The 15,585-nt window shown below is 40.9% G+C and overlaps 1 protein-coding gene across 3 annotated transcripts in view; it reads right to left on the bottom strand.

The window, feature by feature from the left end:
• The window catches only part of LOC134824272 (protein sprint-like), a 90,101-nt gene that overhangs the window by 40,196 nt on the left and 34,320 nt on the right, over positions 1-15,585 (bottom strand). For 2 of the 3 annotated variants that reach the window (XM_063836069.1, XM_063836066.1), the window contains exon 1: positions 6,697-7,335. The exons of the other annotated variant lie outside the window; for it this stretch is intronic. In XM_063836069.1, the coding sequence (XP_063692139.1) occupies positions 6,697-7,252 (556 nt within the window). In that variant the 5' untranslated portion in view covers positions 7,253-7,335. Of the gene's footprint in view, positions 1-6,696; positions 7,336-15,585 lie in introns of those variants that run through there. 3 annotated transcript variants of the gene reach the window in all.

Here is a 15,585-nt window from a genome sequence, read left to right on the forward strand (position 1 = left end):
CAATAGGATGGTATTACGTAGCCCACAAAAGTCTGGTTCCTATTGGTACCACGCTTTTTCATATTAACGATGGATGGTATTACAGTAGCCCAAAGAAGTGCGGTTCCTATTTTGGTACCAAGCTATTTCTTTTTAAACCAGATAGGATGGTATTACAGTGGGCCAGGGAATTTGGGGGTTCCCTAGTTGGTACCACAGCTATTTTTATTTTTAACAAAATAGGATGGTATTACAGTAGCCCCCCCAAAAGTGTGGTTCCTGTTGGTACCCCCGGCATTTAAAATTAAACCCGATGGGAAATGGTATTACAGTGCCCCGGGAAGTCGGGTTTCCCTAGTTGGTACCAAGTATTTCATATTAACAAAATAGGTTGGTATTACATTTAGACCCGAATTTGCGGGGTTCCTATTTGGGTTTACCACACCCTTTTCATATTAACAGATAGGATGGTATTACAGAAAACCAGAAGTGGGGGTTTCCCCTTGTTGGTCCCACGCTATTTCATAAAAAGATAGGAGGGTTTTAACAGTGACCCCCAAAGTCTGGCCCGGGTTGGGGTACACGTATTTATATTAACAGTTTGGTTTTGGTATTCCGTAGGCCCACAAAAGTGGGGTTTCCCTAGTTGGTTTTCCCAGCTATTTTCCAAAAAAAAGGGATAGGGGGGTTTTCCCGTAGGATCCACGAAGTGCGGGTTTCCCTTTTGGGTACCAAGCTATTTTTTTTTAAAACAGAAAAGGGGGTTTATTACAGTAGACCACGAAGTGGGGTTTCTAGTTGGTAACAGTATTTATTTTAAAAACGGGTTTGGGGATGGTATTAAAATGACACGAAGTGCTGGTTTAGTTGGTACACGCTATTCATATTAAAGTGGGTTGGTATTACGTAAAACACAAAGTGTTTGGTTCCTAGGGGGTTTCCACAGATATTTCATTTTTAACAAATAGGATGTATTACAGTAGCCCAAAAAAAGTGCGGGTTTCCCTATTTGGGTTTACACGGGCTATTTTTTATTAACGATAGGATGGTTTTAAGTAGCCCCAAAAAGTGTTGGTTCTAGTTGGTCCCACAGCTATTTCATATAACAGATAGGGGGTATTCCCGTAGCCCACGAAGTGTTTTTCCGGGTTGGTTCCACAGCTATTTCATATTTCCAGTGGGGAGGGTTTTTTAAAAGTGGGCCCAAGGGAAGGGGTGGTTCCTAGTTGGTACCAAAAGCTATTTCATTTTTTAACAGTTTAGGATGGGGTTTTTTTTTTTTTACCACGAAGTGCGGGTTTCCTTGTTGGTACCACAGTATTTTCATTTTAAACAGTTGGTTTGGTATTACAGGAAAACCCGAAGTCGGGTTTCCCAAAGTTGGTCCCACGCTATTTCATTTTAAACCGATGGAGGGTTTTTCAGTAGCCCACGAAGGTGCGGTTCCAAGTTGGTACCCAATATTTCATATTAACAGATAGGGATGGTTTTAACAGTAGCCAGGGAAGTATGGTTCCCTAAGTTGGAAACCACAGTTTCTTCAATTAACAGATGGGAAAGGGGTTTATTTAAAACCACGAAGTGGGGTTTCCCTATTTGGGTTTCCCACAGCTTTTTTCATTTTAAACGATGGATGGTTTTACGGGTTAGCCACGAAGTGCGGGTTTCCCTTTTGTTGGTACACAGTTTTAAATTTTAAAACAGTTGGAGGGTTTTTTCATTTGGGACCACAAAGTCCCGGGTTTCCTGGGTTGGCCACAGTTTTTTTTCAACAAACAAAATAGGGGGTTTTTTTCAGTGGGCCACGAATTTGAGGGTTTCCCCTATTTGGTACCAGCTTTTCAAAATTAACAGATAGGATGGGGATTTAAGTAGACCACAAAAGTTTTTGGTTTAGTTGGTACCAGTGCAAATTTTTTCATATTAACAGATGGATGGTATTACAGTAGACCACGAAGTGCTGGTTCCTAGTTGGTACCACAGCTATTTCATATAACAGATAGGATGGTATTACAGTAGACCACGAAGTGCTGGTTCCTAGTTGGTACCACAGCTATTCATATTAACAGATAGGATGGTATTACAGTAGACCACGAAGTGCTGGTTCCTAGTTGGTACCACAGCTATTTCATATTAACAGATAGGATGGGTATTTCAGTAGACCACGAAGTGCTGGTTCCTAGTTGGTACCACAGCTATTTCATATTAACAGATAGGATGGTATTACAGTAGACCACGAAGTGCTGGTTCCTAGTTGGTACCACAGCTATTTCATATTAACAGATAGGATGGTATTACAGTAGACCACGAAGTGCTGGTTCCTAGTTGGTACCACAGCTATTTCATATTAACAGATAGGATGGTATTACAGTAGACCACGAAGTGCTGGTTCCTAGTTGGTACCACAGCTATTTCATATTAACAGATAGGATGGTATTACAGTAGACCACGAAGTGCTGGTTCCTAGTTGGTACCACAGCTATTTCATATTAACAGATAGGATGGTATTACAGTAGACCACGAAGTGCTGGTTCCTAGTTGGTACCACAGCTATTTCATATTAACAGATAGGATGGTATTACAGTAGACCACGAAGTGCTGGTTCCTAGTTGGTACCACAGCTATTTCATATTAACAGATAGGATGGTATTACAGTAGACCACGAAGTGCTGGTTCCTAGTTGGTACCACAGCTATTTCATATTAACAGATAGGATGGTATTACAGTAGACCACGAAGTGCTGGTTCCTAGTTGGTACCACAGCTATTTCATATTAACAGATAGGATGGTATTACAGTAGACCACGAAGTGCTGGTTCCTAGTTGGTACCACAGCTATTTCATATTAACAGATAGGATGGTATTACAGTAGACCACGAAGTGCTGGTTCCTAGTTGGTACCACAGCTATTTCATATTAACAGATAGGATGGTATTACAGTAGACCACGAAGTGCTGGTTCCTAGTTGGTACCACAGCTATTTCATATTAACAGATAGGATGGTATTACAGTAGACCACGAAGTGCTGGTTCCTAGTTGGTACCACAGCTATTTCATATTAACAGATAGGATGGTATTACAGTAGACCACGAAGTGCTGGTTCCTAGTTGGTACCACAGCTATTTCATATTAACAGATAGGATGGTATTACAGTAGACCACGAAGTGCTGGTTCCTAGTTGGTACCACAGCTATTTCATATTAACAGATAGGATGGTATTACAGTAGACCACGAAGTGCTGGTTCCTAGTTGGTACCACAGCTATTTCATATTAACAGATAGGATGGTATTACAGTAGACCACGAAGTGCTGGTTCCTAGTTGGTACCACAGCTATTTCATATTAACAGATAGGATGGTATTACAGTAGACCACGAAGTGCTGGTTCCTAGTTGGTACCACAGCTATTTCATATTAACAGATAGGATGGTATTACAGTAGACCACGAAGTGCTGGTTCCTAGTTGGTACCACAGCTATTTCATATTAACAGATAGGATGGTATTACAGTAGACCACGAAGTGCTGGTTCCTAGTTGGTACCACAGCTATTTCATATTAACAGATAGGATGGTATTACAGTAGACCACGAAGTGCTGGTTCCTAGTTGGTACCACAGCTATTTCATATTAACAGATAGGATGGTATTACAGTAGACCACGAAGTGCTGGTTCCTAGTTGGTACCACAGCTATTTCATATTAACAGATAGGATGGTATTACAGTAGACCACGAAGTGCTGGTTCCTAGTTGGTACCACAGCTATTTCATATTAACAGATAGGATGGTATTACAGTAGACCACGAAGTGCTGGTTCCTAGTTGGTACCACAGCTATTTCATATTAACAGATAGGATGGTATTACAGTAGACCACGAAGTGCTGGTTCCTAGTTGGTACCACAGCTATTTCATATTAACAGATAGGATGGTATTACAGTAGACCACGAAGTGCTGGTTCCTAGTTGGTACCACAGCTATTTCATATTAACAGATAGGATGGTATTACAGTAGACCACGAAGTGCTGGTTCCTAGTTTGGTACCACAGCTATTTCATATTAACAGATAGGATGGTATTACAGTAGACCACGAAGTGCTGGTTCCTAGTTGGTACCACAGCTATTTCATATTAACAGATAGGATGGTATTACAGTAGACCACGAAGTGCTGGTTCCTAGTTGGTACCACAGCTATTTCATATTAACAGATAGGATGGTATTACAGTAGACCACGAAGTGCTGGTTCCTAGTTGGTACCACAGCTATTTCATATTAACAGATAGGATGGTATTACAGTAGACCACGAAGTGCTGGTTCCTAGTTGGTACCACAGCTATTTCATATTAACAGATAGGATGGTATTACAGTAGACCACGAAGTGCTGGTTCCTAGTTGGTACCACAGCTATTTCATATTAACAGATATGATGGTATTACAGTAGACCACGAAGTGCTGGTTCCTAGTTGGTACCACAGCTATTTCATATTAACAGATAGGATGGTATTACAGTAGACCACGAAGTGCTGGTTCCTAGTTGGTACCACAGCTATTTCATATTAACAGATAGGATGGTATTACAGTAGACCACGAAGTGCTGGTTCCTAGCTGTTGGTACCACAGCTATTTCATATTAACAGATAGGATGGTATTACAGTAGACCACGAAGTGCTGGTTCCTAGTGTTGGTACCACAGCTATTTCATATTAACAGATAGGATGGTATTACAGTAGACCACGAAGTGCTGGTTCCTAGCTGTTGGTACCACAGCTATTTCATATTAACAGATAGGATGGTATTACAGTAGACCACGAAGTGCTGGTTCCTAGCTGTTGGTACCACAGCTATTTCATATTAACAGATAGGATGGTATTACAGTAGACCACGAAGTGCTGGTTCCTAGCTGTTGGTACCACAGCTATTTCATATTAACAGATAGGATGGTATTACAGTAGACCACGAAGTGCTGGTTCCTAGTTGGTACCACAGCTATTTCATATTAACAGATAGGATGGTATTACAGTAGACCACGAAGTGCTGGTTCCTAGTTGGTACCACAGCTATTTCATATTAACAGATAGGATGGTATTACAGTAGACCACGAAGTGCTGGTTCCTAGTTGGTACCACAGCTATTTCATATTAACAGATAGGATGGTATTACAGTAGACCACGAAGTGCTGGTTCCTAGTTGGTACCACAGCTATTTCATATTAACAGATAGGATGGTATTACAGTAGACCACGAAGTGCTGGTTCCTAGTTGGTACCACAGCTATTTCATATCAACAGATAGGATGGTATTACAGTAGACCACGAAGTGCTGGTTCCTAGTTGGTACCACAGCTATTTCATATTAACAGATAGGATGGTATTACAGTAGACCACGAAGTGCTGGTTCCTAGTTGGTACCACAGCTATTTCATATTAACAGATAGGATGGTATTACAGTAGACCACGAAGTGCTGGTTCCTAGTTGGTACCACAGCTATTTCATATTAACAGATAGGATGGTATTACAGTAGACCACGAAGTGCTGGTTCCTAGTTGGTACCACAGCTATTTCATATTAACAGATAGGATGGTATTACAGTAGACCACGAAGTGCTGGTTCCTAGTTGGTACCACAGCTATTTCATATTAACAGATAGGATGGTATTACAGTAGACCACGAAGTGCTGGTTCCTAGTTGGTACCACAGCTATTTCATATTAACAGATAGGATGGTATTACAGTAGACCACGAAGTGCTGGTTCCTAGCTGTTGGTACCACAGCTATTTCATATTAACAGATAGGATGGTATTACAGTAGACCACGAAGTGCTGGTTCCTAGTTGGTACCACAGCTATTTCATATTAACAGATAGGATGGTATTACAGTAGACCACGAAGTGCTGGTTCCTAGTTGGTACCACAGCTATTTCATATTAACAGATAGGATGGTATTTCATGGCACAACTGAATCTAATTATAAACACAGACCACTGACATGTAGCAACCTTTACCACTGATGACTGGGAGACAGTGCACACTTTAGCGCTAAAAATAGGGGCTGCTGCACACTTTAGCACTTAAGAATATATTTGCAGAACTAAAAACCCTTTACAATGTAAAGAATATCAGAATATGTAAAGTTTACATATTCTGATATTCTCGAGAATGTTCTGTAATTAAGACTGTTAAGCTCTTTGTAGTCCGCTCTACCATAGCACTTGAAGACACGACTGAAGACGATTTACACATGTATTTGAAAGCTCCTGTTATCCTCCTTTCGTGTCACTTATATGTACGTGCAAAGTCGCAAAGTCGCAAATTAAATAACTTTATAACCCCCAAACACACACATTAACACTTTATTGGAGGGTGTTCTGGAAAAAGGTTTGCAGTTTGCACTTTAAAATGGGAGGCCGTGCACTTATTACAACGTGAGGATTGTACAATTCTGATAACCTTATTGTTTAATTATAGCCATAAAGTGGGCTCCTAAATATTTTATTTCAATTCTCACGCGGCTTGCAAAATATAAGAAAAGCGATTTCTAACGAAAACTCAAAGCATGGCGGGGTCGGCGCAGTACAGAGGAAGATAAATCAGCAATGAAATTTGAGCTGTGAAGTAGCCATATGCCCTAAAACAAGTCACGTGACTTTTAAACAAGTCACGTGGGCAACTGTCACGTGGTACAACTGTGATCTAGGAGTCACATTAAAGTCCAATTTGAACACTTACCCAGTTTCCCGAGAACTTTATCACACAGTAACACACTCCGCTCCACTTCCAGCTGTATGCCGTTAAAGATACTGTCAAGACTCTCCAGCTCGCACTTTCTCCCTCCGTTTACCACTTTACCACTTGTGTTTACCACCTTGACACTTCCACCTTTAACAACTTTACCACTTCCACTTCTAACCACCTTTAAACTTCCTGTCTTGATCACTTTCTCCACATTCCCCGTCTTGCTCCCCAGTTTATCAGCGCTCAAAACCTTAAAAACAGGTTTCTTGACAACACCCTCAACTCCTAGCTTCCTCACAACATCTATATCTCCTATAACAACCTCTGTGGGCTCGTCACTTATCTGTAAACTGATCGGAGACGGCTTATCTCTTATCTTGTCTCTTATCTGTATGCTTATCAGCGAAGATTTCCTCTCACTGATGTAACAAGTGAGAGGTAGGCTTTGTTTGTGACATGTCACACACGAGGGTGACGTTTTTATACAGCAAGCGTTACAGTTGTTACTGAGTTGTTCCGTTGTCATGGTAACCGCCGGCTTGGTTGTCATGGCAACCTTTGTGTTTTTGGCACCCAGCTAGAAATGGAAACAATAGTAATTCAAGAGATCATATAAATATTTTACGAAATTAAGAACGAAAAGCACAACCATAACATATTACATAAGGTCAATGAATAATTCTAAAATGTGCAGAAAAATTACTGGTGGACTCTAATCAGATTAATGATCATCAACCGCAAAAATATTGCAACTATTTACCGAACCAGGGGTCGCTAGATATCAAATAACAAGGTAATGTTAAGTAAATAGCTGTAATAACTTAATAATAAAGCAATTACAAGCCGGACAACAACTAAGCAAAAGGAAGTAAATAAAAAGGAAACAAAGTTATTAGCTACAAGACAGTAGTTACAAGACATTAGTAGCAAGACAGGGAACAAGTTCCCAAAACAGATCGCAAAGAATTTCCTTTCCCCAAATATGGCTTAACATGCATAATGTAAACAAACAAAACCCCGATTTACCGCTGACCCCGATTTACCGCGGATGTTTCCTTTCCCCAAACTCCGCGGTAAATCGGGGTTTTACTGTATTAGTTACAAAACAAGGAACGGGCTTTTCGGGGTTTTACTTTAGCTACAAGTTACTAGCTACAAGACAGCTGGGGGAACGAGCTCCAAAGACAGATCGCAAAGTAGATCCTGGTAAGAATGTGTAAGATGGTGAAATTCAACAAGCACCAAAGGTCACTCGCATTAGCATGCAATACACTCTGTGTGTGTGGGGAGGCGGTTTAAACATTGTAATATGGGTCACTAATACTCACTAATTGTTCACTTGTTCGGGTGGTTTTAAATAACATCCTAGCAAATGTAATATGGCCACGTTTTTGAGGACGTGGGAAAGCCGCATACGTCAATGGGTAACAATGACTAATAATGGGTATATGTCAGAGAAAACGTTGGTCACACAGATTAGCATGCAGAGAGTACAGGTTGTGAAAGGGGGTTTAACCACAGCATATGTGGTGTGATGTGGTCATTGGTCACGTGATATGGTCACGTGAAGGGAGAGGAAGTAAAACCATATTTGTTGAGGGGTTTTAATGTAATATATCCACGTTAATTTTTACATATTATTCGTTAACTTAATTCATAATAAATCGTGGGTCAGGGAAGTGAACACACACAGGCGGGCACAGGACTCGTACCAAGATTTGTGGTAAAAATAAAAATGCTAGATGGTAAATATGCCATTGAATTGACACTTTAAAGGAATCTTGACAGATAAACTAGTAAACCAAACAGGAAGCCGCTAACAAAAAATGAAGTACAATAAAAACTAACAATATTAAACAACTGACCTGCTCCCTGTCAGTAACTCAATACATGACACCTGTACCGGTACTAAGGGGGGCGTGGCCATGCACTGTACCGTGTATGCAGTTACCATGGCAACAAAGAGTCATTACCATGGCAACAATATACGCGGTAACAAATACCGTGGTACAATACGCATGATCAGGTCTGCTCTGAATTACAATACATTGGTAACATTGATACTACAATAGGCGGTTACTATACAAATTACCATAACTGCAATGGTAACCTGGCTGTTTACTATACAAATTACCATAACTACTGCAATGGTTACATGGCGACTGTTACCATGGCTACAATGGTAAAACTACCATGGCAACTGTTACTTCGTCTGTTGTTAGTGCCACTACTCCAATTATAATATATTGTCTGCTCCGTAAACACTTGTACAGGTGAACAATAATTGTCCGGTAATGAACTGTAAACAAAAACACCACAAAAGTAGCGCAATAGTAACACTAGTAACACTATAGTAACACACTAGTAACACTATAGTAACACTAGTAACACTATAGTAACACTATAGTAACACAATAGTAACACTACAGGTGACCTAATAATAGGTCTTCAGTTATTTATGGAACTGGTTCGAAATATGAACATTGAACATGCACGGTTGACAAAAAACTCAGGACAACTTTAATCAAGTATCTGACTGAAAAGCCGCACAATGTTTTGAGTATACGAGGTTTGTGACGTTATTTGGGTTTATTGGGGTCTATAGATCAAAAAAAATTTGGGTAGACAAAAAGTTATGTGTCCACCAGGTCTGTGGCCACGCCCTTTTATATGATCGTGGGAAAATCTTACCTTTTCCTAATATAAATTCATATTTGCTCAATCAAAGCAAGTAGGGTATCAAACCTAATGTTTTTTGACCCAAGAAATCGATTGGTGACATCTATTTGACTTTCAGACCATTCCCAGATAAGATAACCACGCCCATATTTACAATTGAGCGTCAAAATTCCCAAAAATGTAAGCAATTTTTTTGGGCAAGTTGGGCGTTGAGACCTATGTTTTTTGACCCAAGAAATTGATTGGTGATATCTATTTGACTTTCAGACCACTCCCAGATAAAATAACCACGCCCATATTTACAATTTAGCGTCAAAATTCCCAAAAATGTAATCAATTTTTTTGGGCAAGTTGGGTGTTGAGACCTATGTTTTTTGACCCAAGAATTTGATTGGTGATATCTATTTGACTTTCAGACCACTCCCAGATAAGATAACCACGCCCATATTTACAATTGAGCGTCAAAATTCCCAAAAATGTAAGCAATTTTTTTGGGCAAGTTGGGTGTTGAGACCTATGTTTTTTGACCCAAGAAATTGATTGGTGATATCTATTTGACTTTCAGACCACTTCAGATAAGATAACCACGCCCATATTTACAATCGAGCGTCAAGAATTCCCAAATACTCATGGATCTGAAGACATTCCCGTCTATATAACTTCCGCCCCGGGGTTTGAGACTTGGAATAGCTCAAGTGACCCATCAGAAACAATTTTGACCTGGGAAGAAATTGTAGCTATGGTGCAGTTTTGCGCAATTGACCACGCCCTTTTTTGGCACTTTTGCGACTTTATAATCAAAATAGCTCCGCTTCTAATTGGAATTAAAAGCTAAACTTGGCTTTAGAGTTTTTCAGAATCATCACATTTAGGGGGGTAGAACATAATTTTAAAGTCACTAGACATCAGGTTGTTGAGTTATATGACCACACCTTTTTTTCTCTCGCGAGTCATAATTTGCACACTAAATACCAGATATCTCGGCTTCTGATTGAGCTAGGTGCTTGTCCGGGGCATTAACATGTTCAAAATCATCAGTTTCAGTAGGGTAGAGCATAATTTAAAAATCCTCAAAGATCAGGTTGTTGAGGTATTAGGCCACAACCTATTTTTACGCTCTCGCCAATAGCAATTATAGCGTAATCTTCTTTCCCTAATAAGAGCATTTTTACTTGTCGCAACAACCGGGATAAAGATAATTTTACCCAGAATACATTACAACAATGCGACTCATAAATAATACTCCAATCCGGATTTTACATACAGCAATTATAGCACTTAAAATCAATATAACTCTGCTTTTGATTGGAGTTCGAAGCCAAGGGTCGACCGAGTCCTCGGCTTCGGTTTTACCGAGGAATAGCGATTTTTCCTCGGCCTCGGTCAGGAGGACAATTCCTCGGTTTGCCTTGGCCTCGGTTAAAAATTAAGTTGCTAATCCTCGGCCTCGGGGAAATTTTGAAGATTTTAAGGGTCGACCGAGTCCTCGGCCTCGGTTTTACCGAGGAATAGCGATTTTTCTCGGCCTCGGTCAGGAGGACAATTACTCGGTTTTTTCTCGTTCCCGGCCTCGGTCGCAAATCCTGCCCTCGGTCTACCCTTGTTCGAAGCTGAATTTGCCTATTATGTTCAGAACTATCACATTGAGTAGTGATTTCAAAGTCCTCTGGTATCAGGTTGCTGAGTCAATAGACCATAACCTTTACGCGACCAAGACAAAGCTACTAGTCTATATTACTGAAGGAAGTTGGGACAAACTCCAAAGAGGAACTGCCAACCCTGATGCGGGACAGGGATATATGAAGGGGGTTATCTGGCGTAGATCGGACGTAGTTCCGACATAGTAGTAGTAGTATAAGTAGTTTACGCATTCGTGATAACTGCATTTCATAGTGAAATACTAAGATATCTCCGCTTCTGGTGGGAGTTGAGTGTTAATCTTGGACATCAAAAAGATCAAAGCTTCGCATTGAATAGAGTACTCAGACATCACGTAGAACCATGATCTAGCCTCTACTCCCCTTACTGCTATAATTCTAAATATCTTCATGCCCAGGCTAAGCACCGAACTCCAATTAGAAGCCGAGATACCTTTCAATGAGTGTTGTAATTGTTGCAAGTAATTGCTTTGAAACCCAACTTAATGTGATAATTCTGACCATTTTGCTGCCCGAGTTTAGCTCCTAACTCCAATCAGAAGCTAAGTAATTTTAATTTTAAGCGCTGCAATTGCTACTCGCAAGAGCGTAAAAATAGGGTTTGGCCAAAAAAACTCAGCAACCTGATGTTTGAGGACTTTTAAATTATGCTTTACCCCACTTAATATGATAATTCTGACCATTTTTCTGCTCGAGTTTAGCTCTTTACTCCAATCAGAAGCCGATATATTTTGTATTAAGTGTGTCAATTGCTACTCGCGATAGCGTAAGAATAGGGTGTGGCCTAATACCTCAACAACCTGATGTCTGAGGACTTTGAAACCAAGTTCTACCCCACTCCATATGATAATTCTGACCATTTTGCTGCCCGAGTTTAGTTCCTAACTTCAATCAGAAGCTGAGTAATTTTAATTTATGCGCCGCAATTGCTACTCGCAAGAGCGTAAAAAGGGTGGGCGACAATTGACCCCCCGACAATTGACCCCCAACAATAATTTAATACAATTAACCCTGACCCGGACCCTAACTCTGACCCTTACCCTGACCCTGACCCTGACCCTGACCATGACCCTGACCCTGACCCTGACCCTGACCATGACCCTGAGCCTGAGCCTGAGCCTGACCTTGACCCTGACCCTGACCCTGACCCTGATCCTGACCCTGACCCTAACCCTAACCCTGACTCAGGACTCAGGACCCTAACCCTGACTCAGGACTCAGGACCCTAACCCTGACCCTGATTCTGACCCAGGACCCTGACCAGGACCCAGGACCCAGGACCCTGACCCTGACCCTGACCCTGACCCTGACCCTGACCCTGACCCTGACCCTGACCCTGACCCTGACCCTGACCCTGACCCTGACCCTGACCCTGACCCTGACCCTGACCCTGACCCTGACCCTGACCCTGACCCGGACCCTGACCCTGACCCTGACCCAGGACTCTGACCCTAACCCTAACCCAGGACTCTGACCCTGACCCTGACCCTGACATAACCCGATCAATTGACCCCAGAGTAATTACATGGGGGTCAATTGTCGGGGGTCAATTGTCGTAGATTTCGCGACAATTGACCCCAGTGTAATTACATAGGGGTCAATTGTCGAAGGGTCAATTGTCGGGGGTCAATTGTCTTACTAAACCCTAGATTTCGCGACAATTGACCCCTATGTAATTACATAGGGGGTCAACTGTCGGGGGGTCAATTGTCAGGGGGGTCAATTGGCGGGGTACCCGTAAAAATAGGTTTTGGCCAAAAACATCTACAACCTGATCTTTGAGGATTTTTAAATTATGCTCTACCCTACTGAAACTGATGATTTTGAACATGTTAATGCCCCGGATAAGCACCTAGCTCAATCAGAAGCCGAGATATCTGGTATTTAGTGTGCAAATTATGACTCGCGAGAGAAAAAAAGGTGTGGTCATATAACTCAACAACCTGATGTCTAGTGACTTTAAAATTATGTTCTACCCCCCTGTGATTCTGAACAACTTTAAAGCCAAGTTTAGCTTTTAATTCCAATTAGAAGCAGAGTTATTTTGATTTTAAAGTCGCAAAAGTGCCAAAAAAGGGCGTGGTCAATTGCGCAAAACTGCACCATAGCCACAATTTCTACCCAGGCCAAAAATGTTTCTGATGGGTCACTCGAGCTATTCCAAGTCTCAAACCCAGGGGCGGAAGTTATATAGACGGGAATGTCTTCAGATCCATGAGTATTTGGGAATTCTTGGCGCTCGATTGTAAATATGGGCGTGGTTATCTTATCTGGGAGTGGTCTGAAAGTCAAATAGATATCACCAATCAAATTCTTGGGTCAAAAAACATAGGTCTCAACACCCAACTTGCCCAAAAAAATTGCTTACATTTTTGGGAATTTTGACGCTCAATTGTAAATATGGGCGTGGTTATCTTATCTGGGAATGGTCTGAAAGTCAAATAGATGTCACCAATCGATTTCTTGGGTCAAAAAACATTAGGTTTGATACCCTACTTGCTTTGATTGAGCAAATATGAATTTATATTAGGAAAAGGTAAGATTTTCCCACGATCATATAAAAGGGCGTGGCCACAGACCTGGTGGACACATAACTTTTTGTCTACCCAAATTTTTTTTGATCTATAGACCCCAATAAACCCAAATAACATCACAAACCTCGTATACTCAAAACATTGTGCGGCTTTTCAGTCAGATACAGGATTACTTTTTAAAAGACTCACAAAATACCTTGGAAATACCTAAAATACCTTTACTTGGAAAAGGGCGAAACTAAGTGACGATAACCATGGGAACTAAATCAGAGTGCAGAGTCAGTGACTTGGCGTGTTGGTGACTGTGTTCACAGTGCTGTTAGTTTTCACAGGTAATAGGTGTCGAGAGAAACTGTTAGGTCTATAATACTTGAAGTATGATCAAACGACCGACAAAATAGCGCTTTGTGGGTAAGCCTTGTTTGTGTAACTTAAATACTCAGTACTACTACTAGAAACAGTTCCCATAATAATCCAACTTCAGTGCTGCAGCAAGTGCTGGGGTCTGGAAAACTTGACAGACGATATAGCGCTCTGTCACCGATGTGTCTTACCTACTTTAACTAAATAAACTTATACTTACTACATAACTTACTTATACATTACTTACTAATACTTACTACATAACTTACATAACTTACTACATAACAGGGTGGTCCAAAAGACCGGTTTAAATTTACTTTCTAAATTAGCATTGTATCAGTATTTTATCCATCATGATACCAGGCCATACAAACTGTAGACTATCTGATGAAGCCTTACTTACTTCATAGACACAAAAGAGCATCGCAGCAATTAAACATGAAGTGGAATAAAAACAGATCTCCTTTTTCTGAAGAAGCCTTGTTTAGAACAAGATGAAAGGAATGGAACTAGGATGGAACGAACGACTGTTAAAACAAGAAGCTCCAGAACAACAGATCTTGTAATAAAGTTATACAAAACCCCCAAAGTTGCCGAGACCTCAATATCTACAATAATAATAACTTCAAAACCCTGGAATTGTCAAAACTGGTCGGGACTGGCAAGTGAGCTGTCTCGACCGTGAAGCCAGTGCCAACTACCACTACCAGTACCCAGTAAGTACCGCACTAAACGGTACGTGACGTCATCACACTGACACATGACGTCACAAAGGAGGTAACCCAACCTAGACTGACCTGGAACAATCACCAAATAATAAACGGCTATCAGCAGCTCTGATAGCCCGTTTGTCCCTTGTCGATCTCTTATATACCTTATTACAGTGTCTGATGTAGCTACTAACAGTGTCTGAGATAGCAGTGAAAGGTTTGGAAAAGTAAAGAAACGACCGACAAATAACAAACAAGTACAGTGTTTCATGGTTACAGTATCAATGATCTAGGTAGCAAACAACCACATTCCTTTTGTATCTATGCTGTAATTATATTTTAAATGTTTAAGAGGCCTGGAATCTGAATACTCATTATAATGCCATCTTTATCTGACGAAGCTTTCATTAACATCACAAACATAAAAGAAAGTAATGGAACAAGTGATTGTAAATCACAATGCTGTTCAGTGTCCCCGTACACCCAATCTCCTAAAACAGCCTAAACCCCGAGCTATTAATCACTATAATCAAACCCAGGTTTTCTTAATAGATCTGGACTAGTTACGGTAGACGAGGACCATTTGGAATTGACTACTACAGGTACTAAACGCTCAGTACAAAGAGGAGGGAGGGGGGAGGGAGGGGGGGCAATCAGTTTCAGACTGAAGAGTAACTATCAAGTAATCAGTGATCTGTAACTCTGATGATGTACCTGGCCTATTAAATTTATTGTTGTTTCTTTTTATACCCAGATTGTAGCGTCTGTGATAGGCTCCGGTAACCTCATGATTTGTAACTACGTCAATGTTCTAAATCAGGCGCTGGAAGATCCTATAGGTCGTGGGTTAAAGACCGTTGAAGACTGTTAAAGATCGGTAACCGTGGCGAGACCTTTAACTACTCCGGCTACATGTGGGTTTTAAGAAACAAGCTTTTT

Source organism: Bolinopsis microptera, chromosome 12 (assembly GCF_026151205.1).
Source record: "Bolinopsis microptera isolate Bmic1 chromosome 12, MBARI_Bmic_1.0, whole genome shotgun sequence".
Taxonomy (NCBI): domain Eukaryota; kingdom Metazoa; phylum Ctenophora; class Tentaculata; order Lobata; family Bolinopsidae; genus Bolinopsis; species Bolinopsis microptera.